Here is a 17,087-nt window from a genome sequence, read left to right on the forward strand (position 1 = left end):
TAATAAAAACATCTCAGGTCAGTAAAACTCAAAGCTAAATGTGCAATACCATGTTCAGCTATGTTACTATTTATAATGTTATTGTTGTTACATCAGAAGATGTACATATTGGAATGATTTCTTAACTTACAGTAGGCTATTTTTTACAATGTGTGTTGGAAGGATTTATTAAATTACTATGAATATTGTCATTGTTGAAGGTTTTTAGAGAAGGATGAACTATAAGCCTGAATTACATAACATTTTATACCTAAAAATATAAAAGCCACAATAAATAAATCACAATTATTGTAGTTATTTTTACCTCCCGTATTGCTTTCAACCCACCAGCTTTTATGGTGTTGTTACGTCACTAACTGTAAGCTTGTCACATACAGTCTATGGTCACTCAGAGTAACCTACAGTTAATTTAGCTGCTGGAGAAGAAAGATCAGGGGCGGAGGGGGGAGAGAGCTGCCGTTTCATTCACACTGTTTAAAAAACGGTAACAACGGACTATTTTTCTTAGCGGATGCATGTCAATTTAAATCAATACATACAACTATTTTTTAAATCAATAAAAACGTTTTATAAATCCATAAAAGCATTTAAATTAATATTGGGAGTCATGTGGTTACTTTGTTGAGAATGTGGCCATGTAATAAGCGGGATAATTTGCAGCGACTTGTTCCTTATGGGGAAAAACACCCGTCATGCAGACCAAGATCCCTCCGCTGCGCGTTGGGATCCTGATCTGCCGACGAGGCTCCATTAAAATATAAATATTTTTAGTGAATTACTGAGTTTAGGCACGTTAATAACATTTTAATCAAGTTGAATACAGTATATTCATATGTGTCAGTGATTTCATGTCAATTCGGCGAACATAAACATAAATGATCGTGGTGAAGATGATGATTAAATTAGGATTAAAAATCGAGAGCCGGGCTGCATTTCCTCCCGTTCGTTTTTTTCGACTAAACAACATTATTTTGTTAAATAACAACATGGTGATGTTTTGTAAATGATTACATGTCTCTTATTTAGCACAGAGTATGATATCCGCGACATATGGATCTTAACAAAGTTCCGCTGTACATCCAGCGTACTGTATCTGACTTTATTTCACATGAGCTCCAGTGTGGAACCCCACTGCACCCCCTGGTGGATCAATGATCCATTGCGGCTGGCTTCATTATAATTACATTTATCTATCACGGGGGCGGTCTCAAGTCAAGCTGGAGGTTTTCCCTTGAGTGAGGGCAGATCACGTACCAATCACTGCCCTCGCGTTTCAAACTGTCTGAAATGAATCGCTACATCTGTAATATAATTTTTTTCTTGAAATATAATTAAGTACAATCCTTAGTTAATGAGAAATACCATGAAATTCACAATGTAATGCAATGGTACCAATCAGTTCTCAAAACCTCTCATCAAAACCACAATGTGACGTCTGTATCCTACAAAACTATGCTAAAAACAACAATTTATAGTTTCTTATTTATTTCAATATATCTACTACATCAAATCACACATTGATCTATTAATTTTCAAAGTATTCACTCCAACTTCAGATCACTCGATCTTTCACTCCTTCCATGATTGACTTCGTATCTATTTATCTGACTAGGTTGATATGTGTTCACTCTTATTTATTAATATACTGGACAATTCTTGTTGTTACTCTTAATGTCCTTAAAGAGCCTGTGACATGAGTTTCCCCCATCATCCAAACCCATCAATTTGAGTAAATATTGTCCCCTTGAAAACCGTTACTGAACTGATTTTGGATATTTGTACTTTGATAACCATTAATCTGCCCTTCAATGTTGACAATTTTCTAGATCTTCTCGGGGATTCTTCAAGTCCCGCCAAATTATGTGTGACGTCATTGCGGGCACAGCGCTCCAGCTGCACCGTTCAGGATCCCAGCATCTGCATGTAAACGCACGATGGGGCACACAGCAGCAAGCTCAGACAGCGATGACAGTTTAATTTTGAACGTGTCTGAGAGCTCATATGAGGCTGAAGGATCGGTTTATGTTGTATCTGTTAGAAGTTTAGGAATTAGGTGCGTCAATATGGGCGATCATACGGTCATGTAGCCAGTGGTGGACTGGGACTAAAAATCAGCCCGGGACTCTCGACCGGCCCACTTCGGTACCACTAGTAAATTGTCAACGGGGGGAGTGGGGGATGTGCTAGTGACTTATCCGACCGGCCCACTTCGGTACCGGCCCATCGGGATTCGTCCCGATGGCCAGTCCGCCACTGCACCCAGCCCAGCCCACGTAAACTGTCAACGGGGGGAGCCTCGCTGCATGGAAACGGTGGACCTAGTGTCCCGATCGGAGTGGGAATAATAATAATAATAATAATCCGTGCATTTTATCCATTAATTTCCCCAACATTGTGGTAAAAAAAAACACACGTTTAATCCATGTTGGTGTACTACTACAACCAGTGGTGTAGTGGGGATGTTTTTAATGGGTGGACGGGGTGGTGGGTGGACGGGAGACACTATGGACGCGCTCGTGAACTGTCAACTGGGGGGGGGCTTGGGGACCTCTATGTCGCCTGTCAGCGCAACTTACATGATGCCGTTTAGACAATATAATAATAAAGGGCTTTGCCGGCTGTCAGCGAACCGATCCGGCCTTTCTGCGCGACTATCACTCAAATGCGGGACATAGTCTCAATGTGTGGGATGCGGGACAAATAATAAAAATGCTGTGTGTGCAGTCCCGCACAGTGCGGGACACCTGGTCACCCTACACACACAGTTCTGCCCCTCACACACACACACGCTTCAAATCAAGTTGCATAAATGCTTGAGCTACGTTTTTATTATAATTACTGTGAAATCTGCCTATTATGTTTTCGTCATTATTACAACAAACACACACTTGCAACTGATAACACTGGCAATGATTTTAGATGTATTTGACTATTAAAAAAAGAAATCATGCTTCAAATAAGTGGGGGTACGGCGTACCCCCGCGTCCAACGCCCACTGCAACTACAAAAAGCTAAGGTTTGTTTTCTCATCAGGAAATGCAGACCGGCTCAAACAAAAGATTTTTAAATCATCATCCTCACGATCATTTAATGTATCATATGTTCGCCGAATTGACATGAAAGCACTAATAAATGTAGTTTCATCCACTTGAGTTTACAACTACAAAAATAATCGATTTGTTTTTATATCACATCCGACGGGAGGAAATTCAGCAGCTCTCACTACCGATTTTTAATCCTAATTTAATCATCATCTTCACCACGATCATTTATGTTTATGTTCGCCGAATTGACATGAAAGCACTGACAAATATGAATATACTGTAGTCAACTTCATTAAAACGTTATTAACGTGCCTAAACTCAGTAATTCACAATTTCTACGCATGACAACACACTTTGTCCGTGTTTGGCTCTCTCGCCGCACAGTGAAGCATTCCCGCATTGACGTCACTTCCGGCTTACCCCAAAACCTCAAAATGAGTCGAAGGAATTTTCCCGCGATGTTCGAAATTATTGATATTTATCGGAACGGTATCGCTTTTTCTTTTTTAAACTGACGGTTCGAGATTACTAGTAGCCCACTATTTCATTGCACAACAGTTGTTGGGTTCGTGTCACAGGCTCTTTAATTCAAACGTGTACACAGCATATGGTTATACACCCTGTTCCCCTCCAGAGGGCAGCAGCTGACCACGAATGAGCTTCCTCTGTCTGGTGAAGCTCAGCTCTGCGAACTTTGTCTCCACTCAACTCTACTTCTGCCCTTTCCTCTCAATTATTACACAGATTTGACGTAAAAAATCACACAAGTCTACAGAGTTTCCCCAGCGAGTCAGCCGTGCAGGACTAGAGTACCTCACGGGGTCCTCGCTGGTCCACTTCTTAGCCTAAAGTCTACAGAGTTTCCCCAGCGAGTCAGCCGTGCAGGACTACTACCTCACGGGGTCCTCGCTGGTCCACTTCTTAGACTAAAGTCTACAGAGTTTCCCCAGCGAGTCAGCCGTGCAGGACTAAACTATCTCACGGGGTCCTCGCTGGTCCACTTTACTTTCTTTAGTGAGTTAAGGTACGGGACTTAACTACCCGACTCTTACAAACACCTAATAATCTTATAACTGTCTTGGTGCCTTAGGTCCGGACTATTCCACCTGGCTCTAAGCACTTTCTACAGTATGTATTGTATTTTTAAAAACTTTTTTTTTTACCGTGACTAAGGACACTGAGAACGCCGCTGACGACTCTAAATATTTTGTAGTACAGCCAAATTACAGATTTTGGTAATCAACAGGTATCTGTTTTACCTTTATTTATGTAGGACGCCCTGGTGTAGTTGTCGGTGGTGTCCAGGTGTCCTCCCCTGGACTGAATTCTGTCCGCTGGCTGTCGGTGGTCCTCCTAGAGACCAGCACTCATCACGTCGGGATTCACCAGAATTGTTGGAGCAAACACCACAGTGGTGGTGGCTTAAAGGCCCAGTGAAGTGCATGTTTTTGCACCAAAATGAAATGGCAGTTTCATTCCTTACATATCATTGTGCCTGTTCATGGCTAAAATAATTTTTAATAATTCATAATTAATGAATTAATGAATTATTAATTTTGCCGTCTGAGCCTAACGGAAGTTGCAGACGATAGTGGCTGTGACGTCACAAGATGTACCCAGTTGCGATTGTAAACATGGCGGAGACTCTGGAAAGTGATACTAGTGTGAGAGAAATGATTGATTTGGACAGCTTTTCGGACAGGATAGATGAGGAAAGTGATCAATCTGGTGCACTTTGAGGGCAACATAAAGAGATTTATGGATACAGCTCTCAACACTCATATGAAACATATATTTCAATAATCAAAAAACATTGGAAGGATTTCTTAACCTATTTTATACAACTAATATTACATAGATGGAAATATTTGTTTACATAGATGACCAAACCCACTGAGATAACTTAGGCTACAGTTTACCTCCCTGAGCTGACGTTATCTCTCTCAGTCCCACAGGAGAGCACTCTCCCTCTCCTTATTGTTGAAACAGCTCATCTCCGTTAGCTCCGAGCTAGCACCAGATGCTAACAACAACCCTGTAACTCTCTCAGTCTCTCTTTCTCTCTCTCTCTCATCGACCAGTGGCCTTTATTTATCATGATCAATCAAAGAATCTACGAAACAACGACACCAGCCAGGCTCACCTTCATCTTTTGGGAACAGAAACATCGCCACTTCGGCAGACTTGACATTACTACAGCCAGCGGCAATGCATCGTTTCCCCTGTGTTTTTCATCCCTCTTTCTTCACTGTCGCCTCCATTGTCAGGTTTTCTCGATTGGCAATCACTTCCAGTCGACTCCGACACACTTTCCAGGAAAATACTAGCTCAAAAACGTTGAGAAATTCGACTTTGAAAAAGAGAAAAAATGAACGGTGGTGAATGTAAACAGTGCGGCGGCGTCCATCTCGTGACGTCACGCAGTAGATCGCAAGCCACGCCCACGAAGGCGAAGGTCGACTGCAGATTTCCCCGGAAAATTCAAAACTCGTCAAATTTGTTGCTATTCCAACATCTTTTGATATGGGTTCCAATGGACAATTTTGGTCATTACTATACGTATTAGCATAACAGATCATGCACAGGTGCACACTTCACAGGGTCTTTAAAGCCCACCTCCACTCCGCGCCGTCCGTTAGATGAGCCTGGTCACATTAATAAGAGAAGGAGTTCAAAACACCGGCATAAAAGTTATAACAATAATCTGATTTTAATTGGTAAAAAAACAACAATACGAAATACAGAGTGCCCTCTAACAGAGCACTCCGGGCTCCCCGCTCTACTGCCGTGCGATACAGATATCGGGACCAGCCAGTCAGAAACAGGGGGCCCCGTGCATGAATAAACATCAGTATACATAGACAGATTTGGAGGCAGTCGATTTAACTCGTAAGCGAATCAGAGTTCTGGGAAAAATGTATTTTACTTCTGAACAGAGCGTGAAAGCTTCGGAACTACCGAAGGACAGAGTCAATCTTCTATCTTGCACCTGAATTCACTCCTTTACTTTCCCAAGGAATATTTCACACAAACTATTCTTTCCCAGACAATCAAACATTGTACACAGATATATTGGTGCCCAGAAAGGACCTTGAAAAGAATATGTGTGTGTGCTGAAAAGAATATGTGTGTGTGCTGGTATCTGAGTGTGAGTGAGAAGGTTATATATATATATATAGGATTACTTGAAAACAGTCCCCAATAATACATGTTTACTTCAATACAGTTTAAAATTATACATGTTTACTTTAATACAGTTTAGAACAATATATGTTAACTTTAATCTTTATAATCCATAGGTTAATATCCAATGTGGCTGTGTCCCCTTTGAAATGTTCTGATAATCCATAAGCAATAAAACAGCTTTTCCGTTGCTTGACATCAGAGCAGCGATATTTCTCCCCTCTGCTGCAAGCTAGCATGCGCAAAGACGCCACCTTTTTTTTTTTAACATGAGTGTGTGCGGGACGATTTCCCTTGGATTCTATTGGCTCTAACGGTCAGAAACAGATGTCAAATGTCAAAATTGAAGAAGGGGGGCCAGAGTTATGGAAAATCCACCCAAATGGCCCCAGAAGAGGTTTTTTTTGCTAAATCTGTCTAAAAAGGTCAAATATCACTTGTTTTTCATCAATCTTGATACAGGGTACTTAACATATTTATATACATTATATGTTGTACTTTGGATTCCTAAAGCTTTTAGTCTACTAACCCATTCCAAGGGTAGTTTTCACTATAACTACAAAATATCTTTGGGACGGATACTATAATTTACAGTTTTTTACCATGTTCAATCGGAATTTTTCTTTAAAATAAAAAACATCTATATTGATTCTGACTTTTCTACATCCAACTCACAGGTTTATCACTACTTTGAGAAAAAAGATTATTAATTTAACCCTTTTAGAAGGGAAGATATGGTCATTTGTTCTGGGAATGTCATTTTCGAGCCTGAAACCTGAAAAACAGGCTTGGGGCCTAAAAGGTTAAAAATTAAAAAAATATATATATTTAAAAAAAAGAAAAAAACAATTATTTTTATTTTTAATGAACAAGGTAAATATGATATAATTGGTATCAGTAAAATGTATAATCTGTAACACAACGAAACGTTGGGTCTGCTGCGTCATGCATTTCTGATACGTCACGTTCACAGTGAAAAGTCCCCAAACTCGCGCCGAGTAAATTGCAGACAGACAGCAGGACTTCTAGGATTAATTATATTTCGGACGGATAGATTTGTTCTTAAATGCCCTCGCATTGAGGTACAAGCAGTACTCGAGTTGAAGGGGGATGAGGGGGGATGACATCCCCCCTGAAATAAAAACGGTCAAAAAGCATCCCCCTTCTAAAACTGCTACCCCCCTTTCCATCCCTTATGTCATTTTATCAATGAACGTGGCACAGGTATTACTGCTATTTCAACATTAATTTTGCGCATATAGAGTAAAATACTGTGGGCGAGGGAGCACGCACACATGCAATGACATTTTTACCAAGTCACTGACGCTATGCTATGCGAGTGCCATAGAGGGTGCCAGAGCGCCGTGATGCGCCTGTTTGATTGATGCCAGAAGCTGCATAGCAGCACTAGCGCAGGTAACGTTCATCACAATGGCCAAGCGACCAGGAGGACAACGCGATCTGAGGGACTTCATATTTAAAAAGAATAAAAATAACATTTCAGGTAAGTCGAGAGTCAGTAATCTTAGTCATTACTCATTACTTTAGTCACCAAAGGCGGAATCTATGGACATAAGCAGCAATAACAACTTAGTTTGGAGTTTAGCTACGCTTTTCTCTCGTGTTAGCTAGCTAACTAATGCTAGCTAGATAGCTAAAAGATGAGGACTTGAACTTCATTAGCTAACTAGGCTAGCATTAACGTCAGCTAATCATGTTAAAAAGAGGAACACAACAAGGGACACTGACATAACGTCAACATAGGCCGAGTTGGGAGTGAGAATGTGTTGATTCAGAAGCTAACAGAATTGAAGGTTTGATAACTATTCATTTTAAGATAATTAACTCTTTCCCTGTGCATTTTTGGGCATTTCTATTAATCTCTGGAAACTCACAGAATATTTTGTTATATAAATATTTAAATAGTGATATTAAAAGGAAGGTGAGAAACTCCTTTTTCAGCCCCAAAACTGTTATTAGCCTATTATATCCAAACTTGAATGTTGGGCATTTTTATGAAAATATGTAGTTTTCTTAAAAATCAACTAGAAGAGTAATGTCACCTGCTTGCATAAGAAGTCTGCTCAGTCATTGTAACAAAACCATAATGACCTTGTTTTCCTCGCATAGAGGACAATCATGGCCAGGAAGCAGGACATGACACAGCAGGAGAGCGAAGAGCCAGAGGAGGAACAGGTTTGATCATTCTTAATTCTACATGTTGGGTTAAGACACTGTTATTTTTCAATTGGCCTAATACAGCTCATTATGTCAGTGGACAAGAGGCAAATTCGTTTTATTATCGTTTTTTGTTTTTGTAGTGGAAAGAAAAAGAGAGGAGGAAGTAGCAGCAGGGCAAGATAGTGCTGAAGAAGATAGTGCAGAAGAAACAAGCATCCCAGATTCTGACGGCCCAAGTTACCAGGGAGAGAGCAATAATGATCAATATAACCCTGAATGCTGGACATCTAACTTGTTTAGAGAGAAAACTAAGCAATACCCATGGCTAATATGCCAAAACAAAAAACTTGATTGTCTAACTTGCCAGAAGATAAAAGCAGTTGGGCCAAATGCTAGTGGGAGCCAGGTGCATATTGCTAACGAGTGGTCTAAAGTTAAAGTGACAGCCTATGGTGCAACGAGAGCAGCACAGCTGCAGTCTCTTCGGAAGAAGATACACAAGCATAGAATGTCAGACTATCATCAAGCAGCTGAGAAAACCATGGAAACGTCACAAGAAAAAAGAATGGAAACGTTGACTTCAGATATGCAGAGGGATCACTTCTTAACTACTGATCGAGTATTTCGCACAGTTTGCAAGATTGTGAAATCTGCAAGGCCTTTCACAGATCTACCAACTGATATTGATTTGCAAGTCATGAATGGACTTGACATGGGAAGAACTTTGCATTCAGACTATTCCTGTGCAACAATCAGCTGACACATAGGAAGTGAAATGAGAAAGAGAGTAGTCAGAAAGGTCCTTCAAAGTGGAACAACATTTTCTGTTCTGATAGATGAATCTACAACTGACAGTAAAAAAACAGTTTTTATCATTTATATTAGAGCAAGCTTAGGGATGAGTGAAGAGCCACTAAAATTCTTCTTGGATCTAGTTGAGCTTTCTGCTACCAATGCAGATGGAATTTATCAAGCTCTGATGAATAACCTGTCACACCATGGCTTCTCTGAAGCTATTATGGAGGACCGCTTTGTTTGCTTTGCTTCAGACGGAGCGTCCGTCATGCTTGGAAGTAAATCAGGTGTTGCAACCAAACTTGTTGAAAAGTTTCCCAACGTGATGGTGTGGCACTGCATGAACCATCGTCTTGAGTTGAGTGTTGGAGATGCTGTTGAGGAAATTGCAGGGATGAATGATTTCCAGTTTTTCTTTGACAAAATATATATACAGTTTCTATCATGCATCCGCCAAAAACCGCCGCGAGCTCACTGAATGTTGTGAGGACCTTGCGTTACAGTGTCTGAACATAGGGAGAATTCTCAGCACTAGATGGGTGGCATCCAGTTATAGGACATTAAAGCTGTATGGCAACAGTACCCAGCGCTCCACAAGCACTTTTCTGATGCCTCAGTTGATCCTAAAAGAAGATCAACAGAGATGCATGTTCAGTGGTTTAGCAAATCGCCTCTCTAATACGATACGATACAATACGATATACAATACGATATTACTTTATTTGTCAGATCAAGTCTGAAATTTGACTTGCGTCACAGCAGCTCCATGTCCAACATCAACAGACAAGTATCCAGACACAATACATTATACACAAACAACAAACATTGAACATAACAGCACAATCAGTGAGAGAAAAGCTGATCAAAGAGCCTTCAGCGTGCATGCAACCTTTGTCCATAATCTTGGAGTCATGTATGATGCTTTAGAAGATCTGTCTGAATTCTCTCTCTCCCTTCAAGACAGAAACATGACGCTCCCCAAGGCCGAAGCAAGTCTCAGTCGGCAGATCCGCGTGTTAAAGTCAATGGCAGAGCAACCTGGACCAAGGGCAGAGGAGACTCAGACAGCAGGGGATTTGAAGCTATTCAAAGGAGTGCCACTGACAAATAATTCAAGGTACAGCAGAGAAATAAACCACCAACGTTTTTTTCATGCCTTGGCTGCTAGTATTGAGACGAGAATGGGCTGCCTGCCTGATAAACAGAGAAGCAAGGAAGAATACCAGAGCTTTCTTAACAACGTCAAAGTGCTGCAGCTGTCTAGCTGGCCAGATGCGTGTGGAGTTTGTTATGCTGAAAAGGAAATACAGGAACTCTGCACCTTTTTCAAGCTTGATAATGGCAGACAAATTCAGAGAGGGATGAGGGAATATATTGACATGGTCAGACTCAAAACTGTTGATGAAATGATACCACCAGCACCAGAAGAGCTGAAACCCCTCCTTCAAGCAGTGAACACTCTGGTCATCTCCACAGCTGAGTGTGAACGTGGATTTAGTCAGATGAACATTTTAACCACAACTTGAAGCTCCCTAGAGGTAAAAAGCATGTCAGCCTTACTTTTCATCAAGTGTGTTGGCCCTCCACTGAGCACATTCAGACCAGATGTATATGTCAAGACTTGGCTTCAAAGCCATTGCTTAGCTAACAATCCGAAAGCAAGACCCAGAAAAATTGAGACCAAAAAGCATGATTATGAAAATCTTTGGAAACTTCTATGAGATGGGGGAGAGTGGAGTAGGCAGCCATTGACAAAATTGGTCCTATTTTGTATTATCTTATCACTTAATGCCCTGTTAAAAAAAGTAACATTGGGAATGTTGACATAAAAGATTTGTATTTGAACTGCAATAAAATTATGATGGATCCATATTTTTCTAATTTTCTTCCTCAATTTTTTCATGAAGTGTTTAATTTACATCATTATTTAATTAATCACGATACAAAATTAACCCTTTAGATACCAGTTTTGATCGTAAACCAGTAACTGCTTTTTGAAAAAATACACTAATTCAATATTCTAAAAACAAATTTGACTTTATTATTAGTATCATCAGCTGATCCATCTGAATAATAAATGAGAAGATTGATTTTGGTGCATTTTAACTTTTTGTATAATGTCAGATTGAACAAAAAGGTACGTTGGAACTGTTAACCTACAAGATTTGTACCATAGACTTCCATTATAACCACATTTTTTTATCCCCTCCCCCCTTTAAATTAAAGTGAAAATAGTTTTTTTTGCACTAATTGTCCTCTGCATTTGACCCTAAATGTAAGTGGTGCCATGGCAGCCCGGGGACCGACTCCAATTCTGAGGTGCCTTGGTCAAGAGCAATGGCAGGAGTATCTGAACATCCATAAAATGCATGTTGTTTTAGGAGTATAATAATTATCTTTATGCTGGTTGGTCTCCCACCCTCTGTGCGTTATCAGCACAAATTATGTCCCCATATGATAAAATCCACCATCCCCCCTGATTTATTTTTACAACTTGAGTACTGGGTGCAAGTCGAACAGGTGCCAGAGTCACATGAAGAAGAGTGAATAGTGAGTTTTGAATATATTTTGTAATAATGGGTCATTTGAAAAAGTGTTTTGTATGACAATAGAGACACAGGCCACCTGTTGTGTGCTGTGTCTGTCTCTCTCTGTTTACCTGTGTCGGTGTCTCTCTCTCTCTCTGTCTCTCTCCCTCACTCTCCCTCTCTCTCTCTCTCTCTCTCTCCGTGTCAATTCTATATGCCAACTTTTCTTGTTTCTGCCACTGCGTAGCATGTTGTAACGACGTGGAATTAGCAGAATAGGCTATTGTATTGTTAACTCACACCTGTTGCTCTCGATGTAATTTAGCTGATAAAAGGAGACTAATAAAAGCCTCACGCGTGGCGTTTCACTGTCAAGGGGTGTGATATAGTGTGAATGTAATTACATTACAAATATTGACTTGAGCCCCTGCCCCACCACTGTATGGGTTAGCCCTACCATAGATTACCCAACAAAAATAATCTGGCGCCACGCCACTGGCTGGGACGAAGCTAGTAGCCTAGCTAAAACCACAGACCCAGACTCATATCCACCTGACACCACTCCACCTTCACCTAAGCAACAGCGGCTGGATTTTAACCGAGGGACTGCTAGCCAGGGAAAAGTTGATAAAGCCAATCTTGTGTAAAACTCTCGCGAGAGTTTGCGAGTCACGTGGCTGAATGTTTACGTTTGACAGGCAGCCTTTCAGTTACGATCGTTAACATCAGTTGGCCGCAGCAAATGATGGTGAGAAGCTAAACTATCTATTAATTATGTCAATTACAGGGAGTGTGATTGTAACTGTGTGTGTGACTAGCTGGATGCAAACACTAAACACTGTCTTTTGTTTCCCATGCTTGCTCTTCAAACAGCCGGGGACAGATACTCTGTGCCCGTGATAAATAAACACACACACACACATATTATTGTATATAGTTGAGTTTTGACAGCATCCATCAAACTAGATTTGTTGCCTTAATGGTCTGTTTTCTAATATTTCTGTGTTTCTGAACCATGTCTGTGTCTGCATATAATGTTCGTATTTAGTCTCCTGATTTTAAATGAGAATTCAATCATTTGAGTGTTCCCAAACAACCGGTGTTCTGCAGTTTGTGTAGGCCTACTGTACTGTTGCACAGTTTACTGTATAAACTATGTCCAGGACAAGGTATTTGGAAGTTTTGGAAGATTCATAGCTAACCACACTGAAGATTATGGAGATATTGATCAGCCTTCTCATATCTCTAACATCACCAGAAGTCATAATTTAAGGGATCATTTCTCAAAATGTTCCCCGTGTGGTTTATTCACCATTACAATAGCCCCACCTAAAATCATTTCCACCAGCCGCCACTGTTATATACATTTGGAGAAAAAAATTACCCTAACCCTTGATATCCAGATAAAAGAAAAGCGTGTATTTATATAAGAAGTTGTCACTCCATTATGAAAATACTTGCAGATCTGCAAATTAATTCCTGAGAGAACAAAATGAGCCAGGGAGCACAAGAACCTGAGACATTACATTTGTTAGCATTGTCAAGTTTTTAAGGTTTGCGAAGTGTGTCATAATATTTTGCTGCCCACAGTAATCGGGTGACTTGTATGTCGCTCCTGAAACCGATGCTGGTATCCCAGCAGTACTCTGGAGAGAGAACCTTGCTGGGTTTGTGGAGCAGCATGTACTTGTTCAGATGGCTCTCATCGTGCCACAGAGCCTCCACATTGTTCTGTTTGTCCTCCATGATGCCCTGATAGCAGGCCTCGGTCAACGCTTTCACATTCTTCCACGAACCCCCGAAGATGGCCGCGTGGTAGTAAAAATCCCCAGTTTCCATATACGCCTTGGAGTTTGGGTTGCGGTCGTAAGTGTACAAATGCTTTGGAAGGCGGTAGTAGTGGGCGTGGAGCAGAGCCACTGAATCCCCAAGAGCCTCTGATCCAAATCTCCCGGTAAATACCTGATCCACATCAAAGCAGAAGACGTGCGTGCAGTGGTGGCGAATATCAGACTCTATCACATCTGATATGCTCTTCATTCGCATCATAGAGACGTCCTGCCACCTGGAGTTCTTCTCCACTTTGATCACCTTCATGCTTCTCAGAGGAGACAACTTGATGTTAGGCACCTTCTCTGGCATGTCCGTAAACACGTAGTAGGTCACGGGCAAACCCACCATAAAGTGTTGCTCGGATGACTTCAGGAACGTGTGTAGGTAAGCATCAAGGTATCTTTTGGAGGAAAAGGAAACAAGTCACATTTCTGTAGCCTATGATTTTATCTGTAACTGTAATACAATTCATTTTAGCATTAGTTGCAGCATGTCCACTTCACATGTTTATGAGTACAGTAAAACATATATTGTCAAAGTTACCTATAGTAACTATAAGCACTGGGTTTTTTGAGGGGTGACCATTTTTTGTGTTTTTTTGTCATTCTTTACAGTTTGTTATACTCTTGTCTGCTGTAACAGAAACCTGATGCTGCCAAGTTTTAATTTTTTTTTACAATCTGTCCAACCATCATCTAGTTAAACATTAATGCACTGAGCAGGAGGTATTTAGGTTTGACGACAGATTATCTTTAGAGTTATTACTTTATTCATGTGAAACCAACCTGCCCACAGCAAAGACTGTTAGAGCCACAGAGGATCCTCTCATCTTGTGCATCTCGTCGTAGAGGCGGGGGTCAAACATCCCTTCCCAGATGATGGCAGCTTTCCAATATGTACAGGTTAGCACATCAGGTCTGGAACTGAAATATAAAACAAATGTATTTTTTTTAGACTGAATTCCCTTTTATAATACTCTTCTTTACCAACCTGAAGCTTACTACAGGTAAGTTGTGACTCAAACACGTCATATGCATCTAAACATTTTTAGTAGTATAATTTTATATTTACACTCAATTTAGATTCAGTTCAATTCTGTTGCACCAAAACTTTAACTGCAAATTCAGGTTCAACGTATAAAATAGCTACCCTTCTGATATGGATTAAGCAAAAAGAGTGTTATATGGCTCCATTTATTCGGCCAACATTTATTTATAAGAACACCTTCTTAGAAAATATTTTAAAAAGGTGAAATACAAAAAACACCACTAAATTTGTTGTTGCTGCTTTATGTCCAATCAGATGAAACCTGCGGCTTCTCAACATGATAGATAAATGTCTGTGTTGGTCTCAGGACTATCTGTTCAGCCAAATTGTAAACAGGTCTTCTGGTCTTACTGGAGATTGAGGCTGGCGTCCACACTGCTGTCCAGATTCAGCATCTTTGCACTTTCCAAATGGCATTTCTCCATAGGCATGAAGCTTATTAAAAGTCTAAAACAAAAAATAAAAACATGTGTTTATTAAGTAATGTTAGCATTTAGGCTTACAGTAATTGTTCTTGTATGTAGTTTCCCCTAAATGTATCACAGACTCACTTTACAGATGGATATATTAAGTAGATAGCACAGAGTGTGATGGGAACAAAGAGCAAACATTTCAAAACACTCCTCATCCTCTGAAGATGTCTGCGAAAAAAGAGCCAAAGTTGTCAGATTAAACAGAAATCTCTGATTCTTAAAATGCAGAAGTGTGTGGCACAGTAGCTTAAACAAGTATGTATTTATTTTTAAAGATGTGAAATACCCCATGGTTGAAAAACGCTGGGGTCAAGGCTCAGTTGAAGGTGATCTCTCTTCTGAAAGAACGTGGCAGTAGCTGATGTTTCATGAATGAAACGGTACCTGAGAAAAGAAGAGGAAGTATTTTACTTATTGAAACAATTCTCATTGAACCTCATTGGTTCAAATTCGCCCATCTAGGTATGGCAGTGCTTTTCTTTCAACTTTCGAGATAGAGTAGCTTAATGTTGGTGCTTTATAATTATATAATTAATTCCAAAATGATATTTTACAATATAAGATCTCAAAGTATAAGCTATTGAATATTAACACAAGCAGCCATTCAAGAAGTTTGCCAACAATAAAATACACTCACAAATTTGGTAACATTTTGATTTGATTTGATTTCTTTATTCCACTATTCTCTGGAAGAGTTTAGTTAGAAAAGACACAAACAGTGGAAGTTATGTTGCGTTTTCCTGGAATTGCCAGTGTAAATAAAAACATATAGCATCCAACAATTTGACAAAAACCTTCATAAATTCTTGTCAATGTTCGAAAATATCACTCATAGTATGGAAACACCTTTAAACTGAATTCAGACAATATTTTAACCCTCCGGTATCACTGTGGACGTTTTTGTCCATATGGGTCATTTTTCACATTTCATTTTGCAATAACTTTGGTTGTGTTGGTGCAAATGGCCTGATTTTTTGTAACAAGGCTATTTTCTCGATATATTTTGGAATTCCAATTTCAATTTTTCAAATCGGTCTTTAATTCACGGTGTAACAAATCGACTACGCAAATTAGTCATTCGAGACAAAAATGTCCACTGCAAAAGACTTTGATAAAAACATTATATTAAAAGGTTTTTTTCACAACTTTTTGGGGTTCAATCTTTAAAGCAGCTTCCGCCCTAATAGAAAATACCAAAAATCTAATCATTTTCAGGATTTTAACCCTTTAAATGCCATTTTGAAAACATGAAACCGCTGTTTTTTTTCATGATGAAAACAAAGAAAATGAGTTTTTTTTTTATCACAGTCTTGGATATGTCAAAGATTAGCAACAAAATTGATTTTTTTGCATTATTAGTTTTTGCACGAAATCAGATTGCACAAAAAAGTTACATATTAGTCATTCGGGACAAAAATGTCCACTTCCAAAAACTGCTCTAAAATGACAGCAGATTAATATTTTTTTAACTTTTTGGGGTTAAATCTTTCAATCAACTTCAGTCCTGATCAAAAATACCAAATGTTAAATTATGTTCAGGATTTTAACCCTTGAACTGCCAGTTTGAAAACATGAATTTACGTTTTCTATGTAAAACATGCACAAAAAGGCATTTATTTTCCATATAATAGGCTAAGGGTGGTCGGCTTTTTTTTTTATCACAGTCTTGGATATGTCAAAGATTAGCAGCAAAATAGATTTTTTTGCATTATCAGTTTTTGCACAAAATCAGATTGAACAAAAAAGTTACATATTACTCATTCGGGACAAAAATGTCCACTTCCAAAAACTGCTCTAAAATGACAACAGATTAATATCTTTTAAAATGTTTTGGGGTTAAATCTTTCAGTCAACTTCATCCTGATCAAAAATACCAAATGTTAAATTATGTTCAGGATTTTAACCCTTGAACTGCCAGTTTGAAAACATGAATTTGCGTTTTCTATGAAAAACATGCAAAAAAAGGCAGTTATTTTCCATATAATAAATGTTGGGGGTGGTCC

General features: G+C 39.5%; 1 protein-coding gene and 1 long non-coding RNA gene across 7 annotated transcripts in view; one reads left to right on the forward strand and one right to left on the reverse strand.

Annotated features, from left to right (window-relative positions):
• The first annotated feature begins 389 nt into the window (after nt 1-389).
• LOC307039005 lies at nt 390-10,297 on the forward strand. The gene is made up of 3 exons (XR_013808105.1): nt 390-7,731; nt 8,358-8,423; nt 10,164-10,297. It is a non-coding gene; the product is annotated as an uncharacterized lncRNA (long non-coding RNA).
• LOC307039002 (N-acetyllactosaminide alpha-1,3-galactosyltransferase-like) overlaps nt 9,905-17,087 on the reverse strand; it is a 65,284-nt gene continuing 58,101 nt past the window's right edge. For all 6 annotated transcript variants that reach the window (XM_079680718.1, XM_079680714.1, XM_079680719.1 and 3 more), the window contains 5 exons: nt 15,371-15,468; nt 15,163-15,252; nt 14,963-15,058; nt 14,350-14,487; nt 9,905-13,964 (listed from right to left, as the gene is read on the reverse strand). In XM_079680718.1, the coding sequence (XP_079536844.1) occupies nt 13,280-13,964; nt 14,350-14,487; nt 14,963-15,058; nt 15,163-15,252; nt 15,371-15,375 (1,014 nt within the window). In that variant the 5' untranslated portion in view covers nt 15,376-15,468 and the 3' untranslated portion in view covers nt 9,905-13,279. The remainder of the gene's footprint in view (nt 13,965-14,349; nt 14,488-14,962; nt 15,059-15,162; nt 15,253-15,370; nt 15,469-17,087) is intronic.

The sequence above is a fragment of the Notothenia rossii genome (assembly GCF_949606895.1).
Source record: "Notothenia rossii genome assembly, chromosome: 5".
NCBI classification, from domain to species: domain Eukaryota; kingdom Metazoa; phylum Chordata; class Actinopteri; order Perciformes; family Nototheniidae; genus Notothenia; species Notothenia rossii.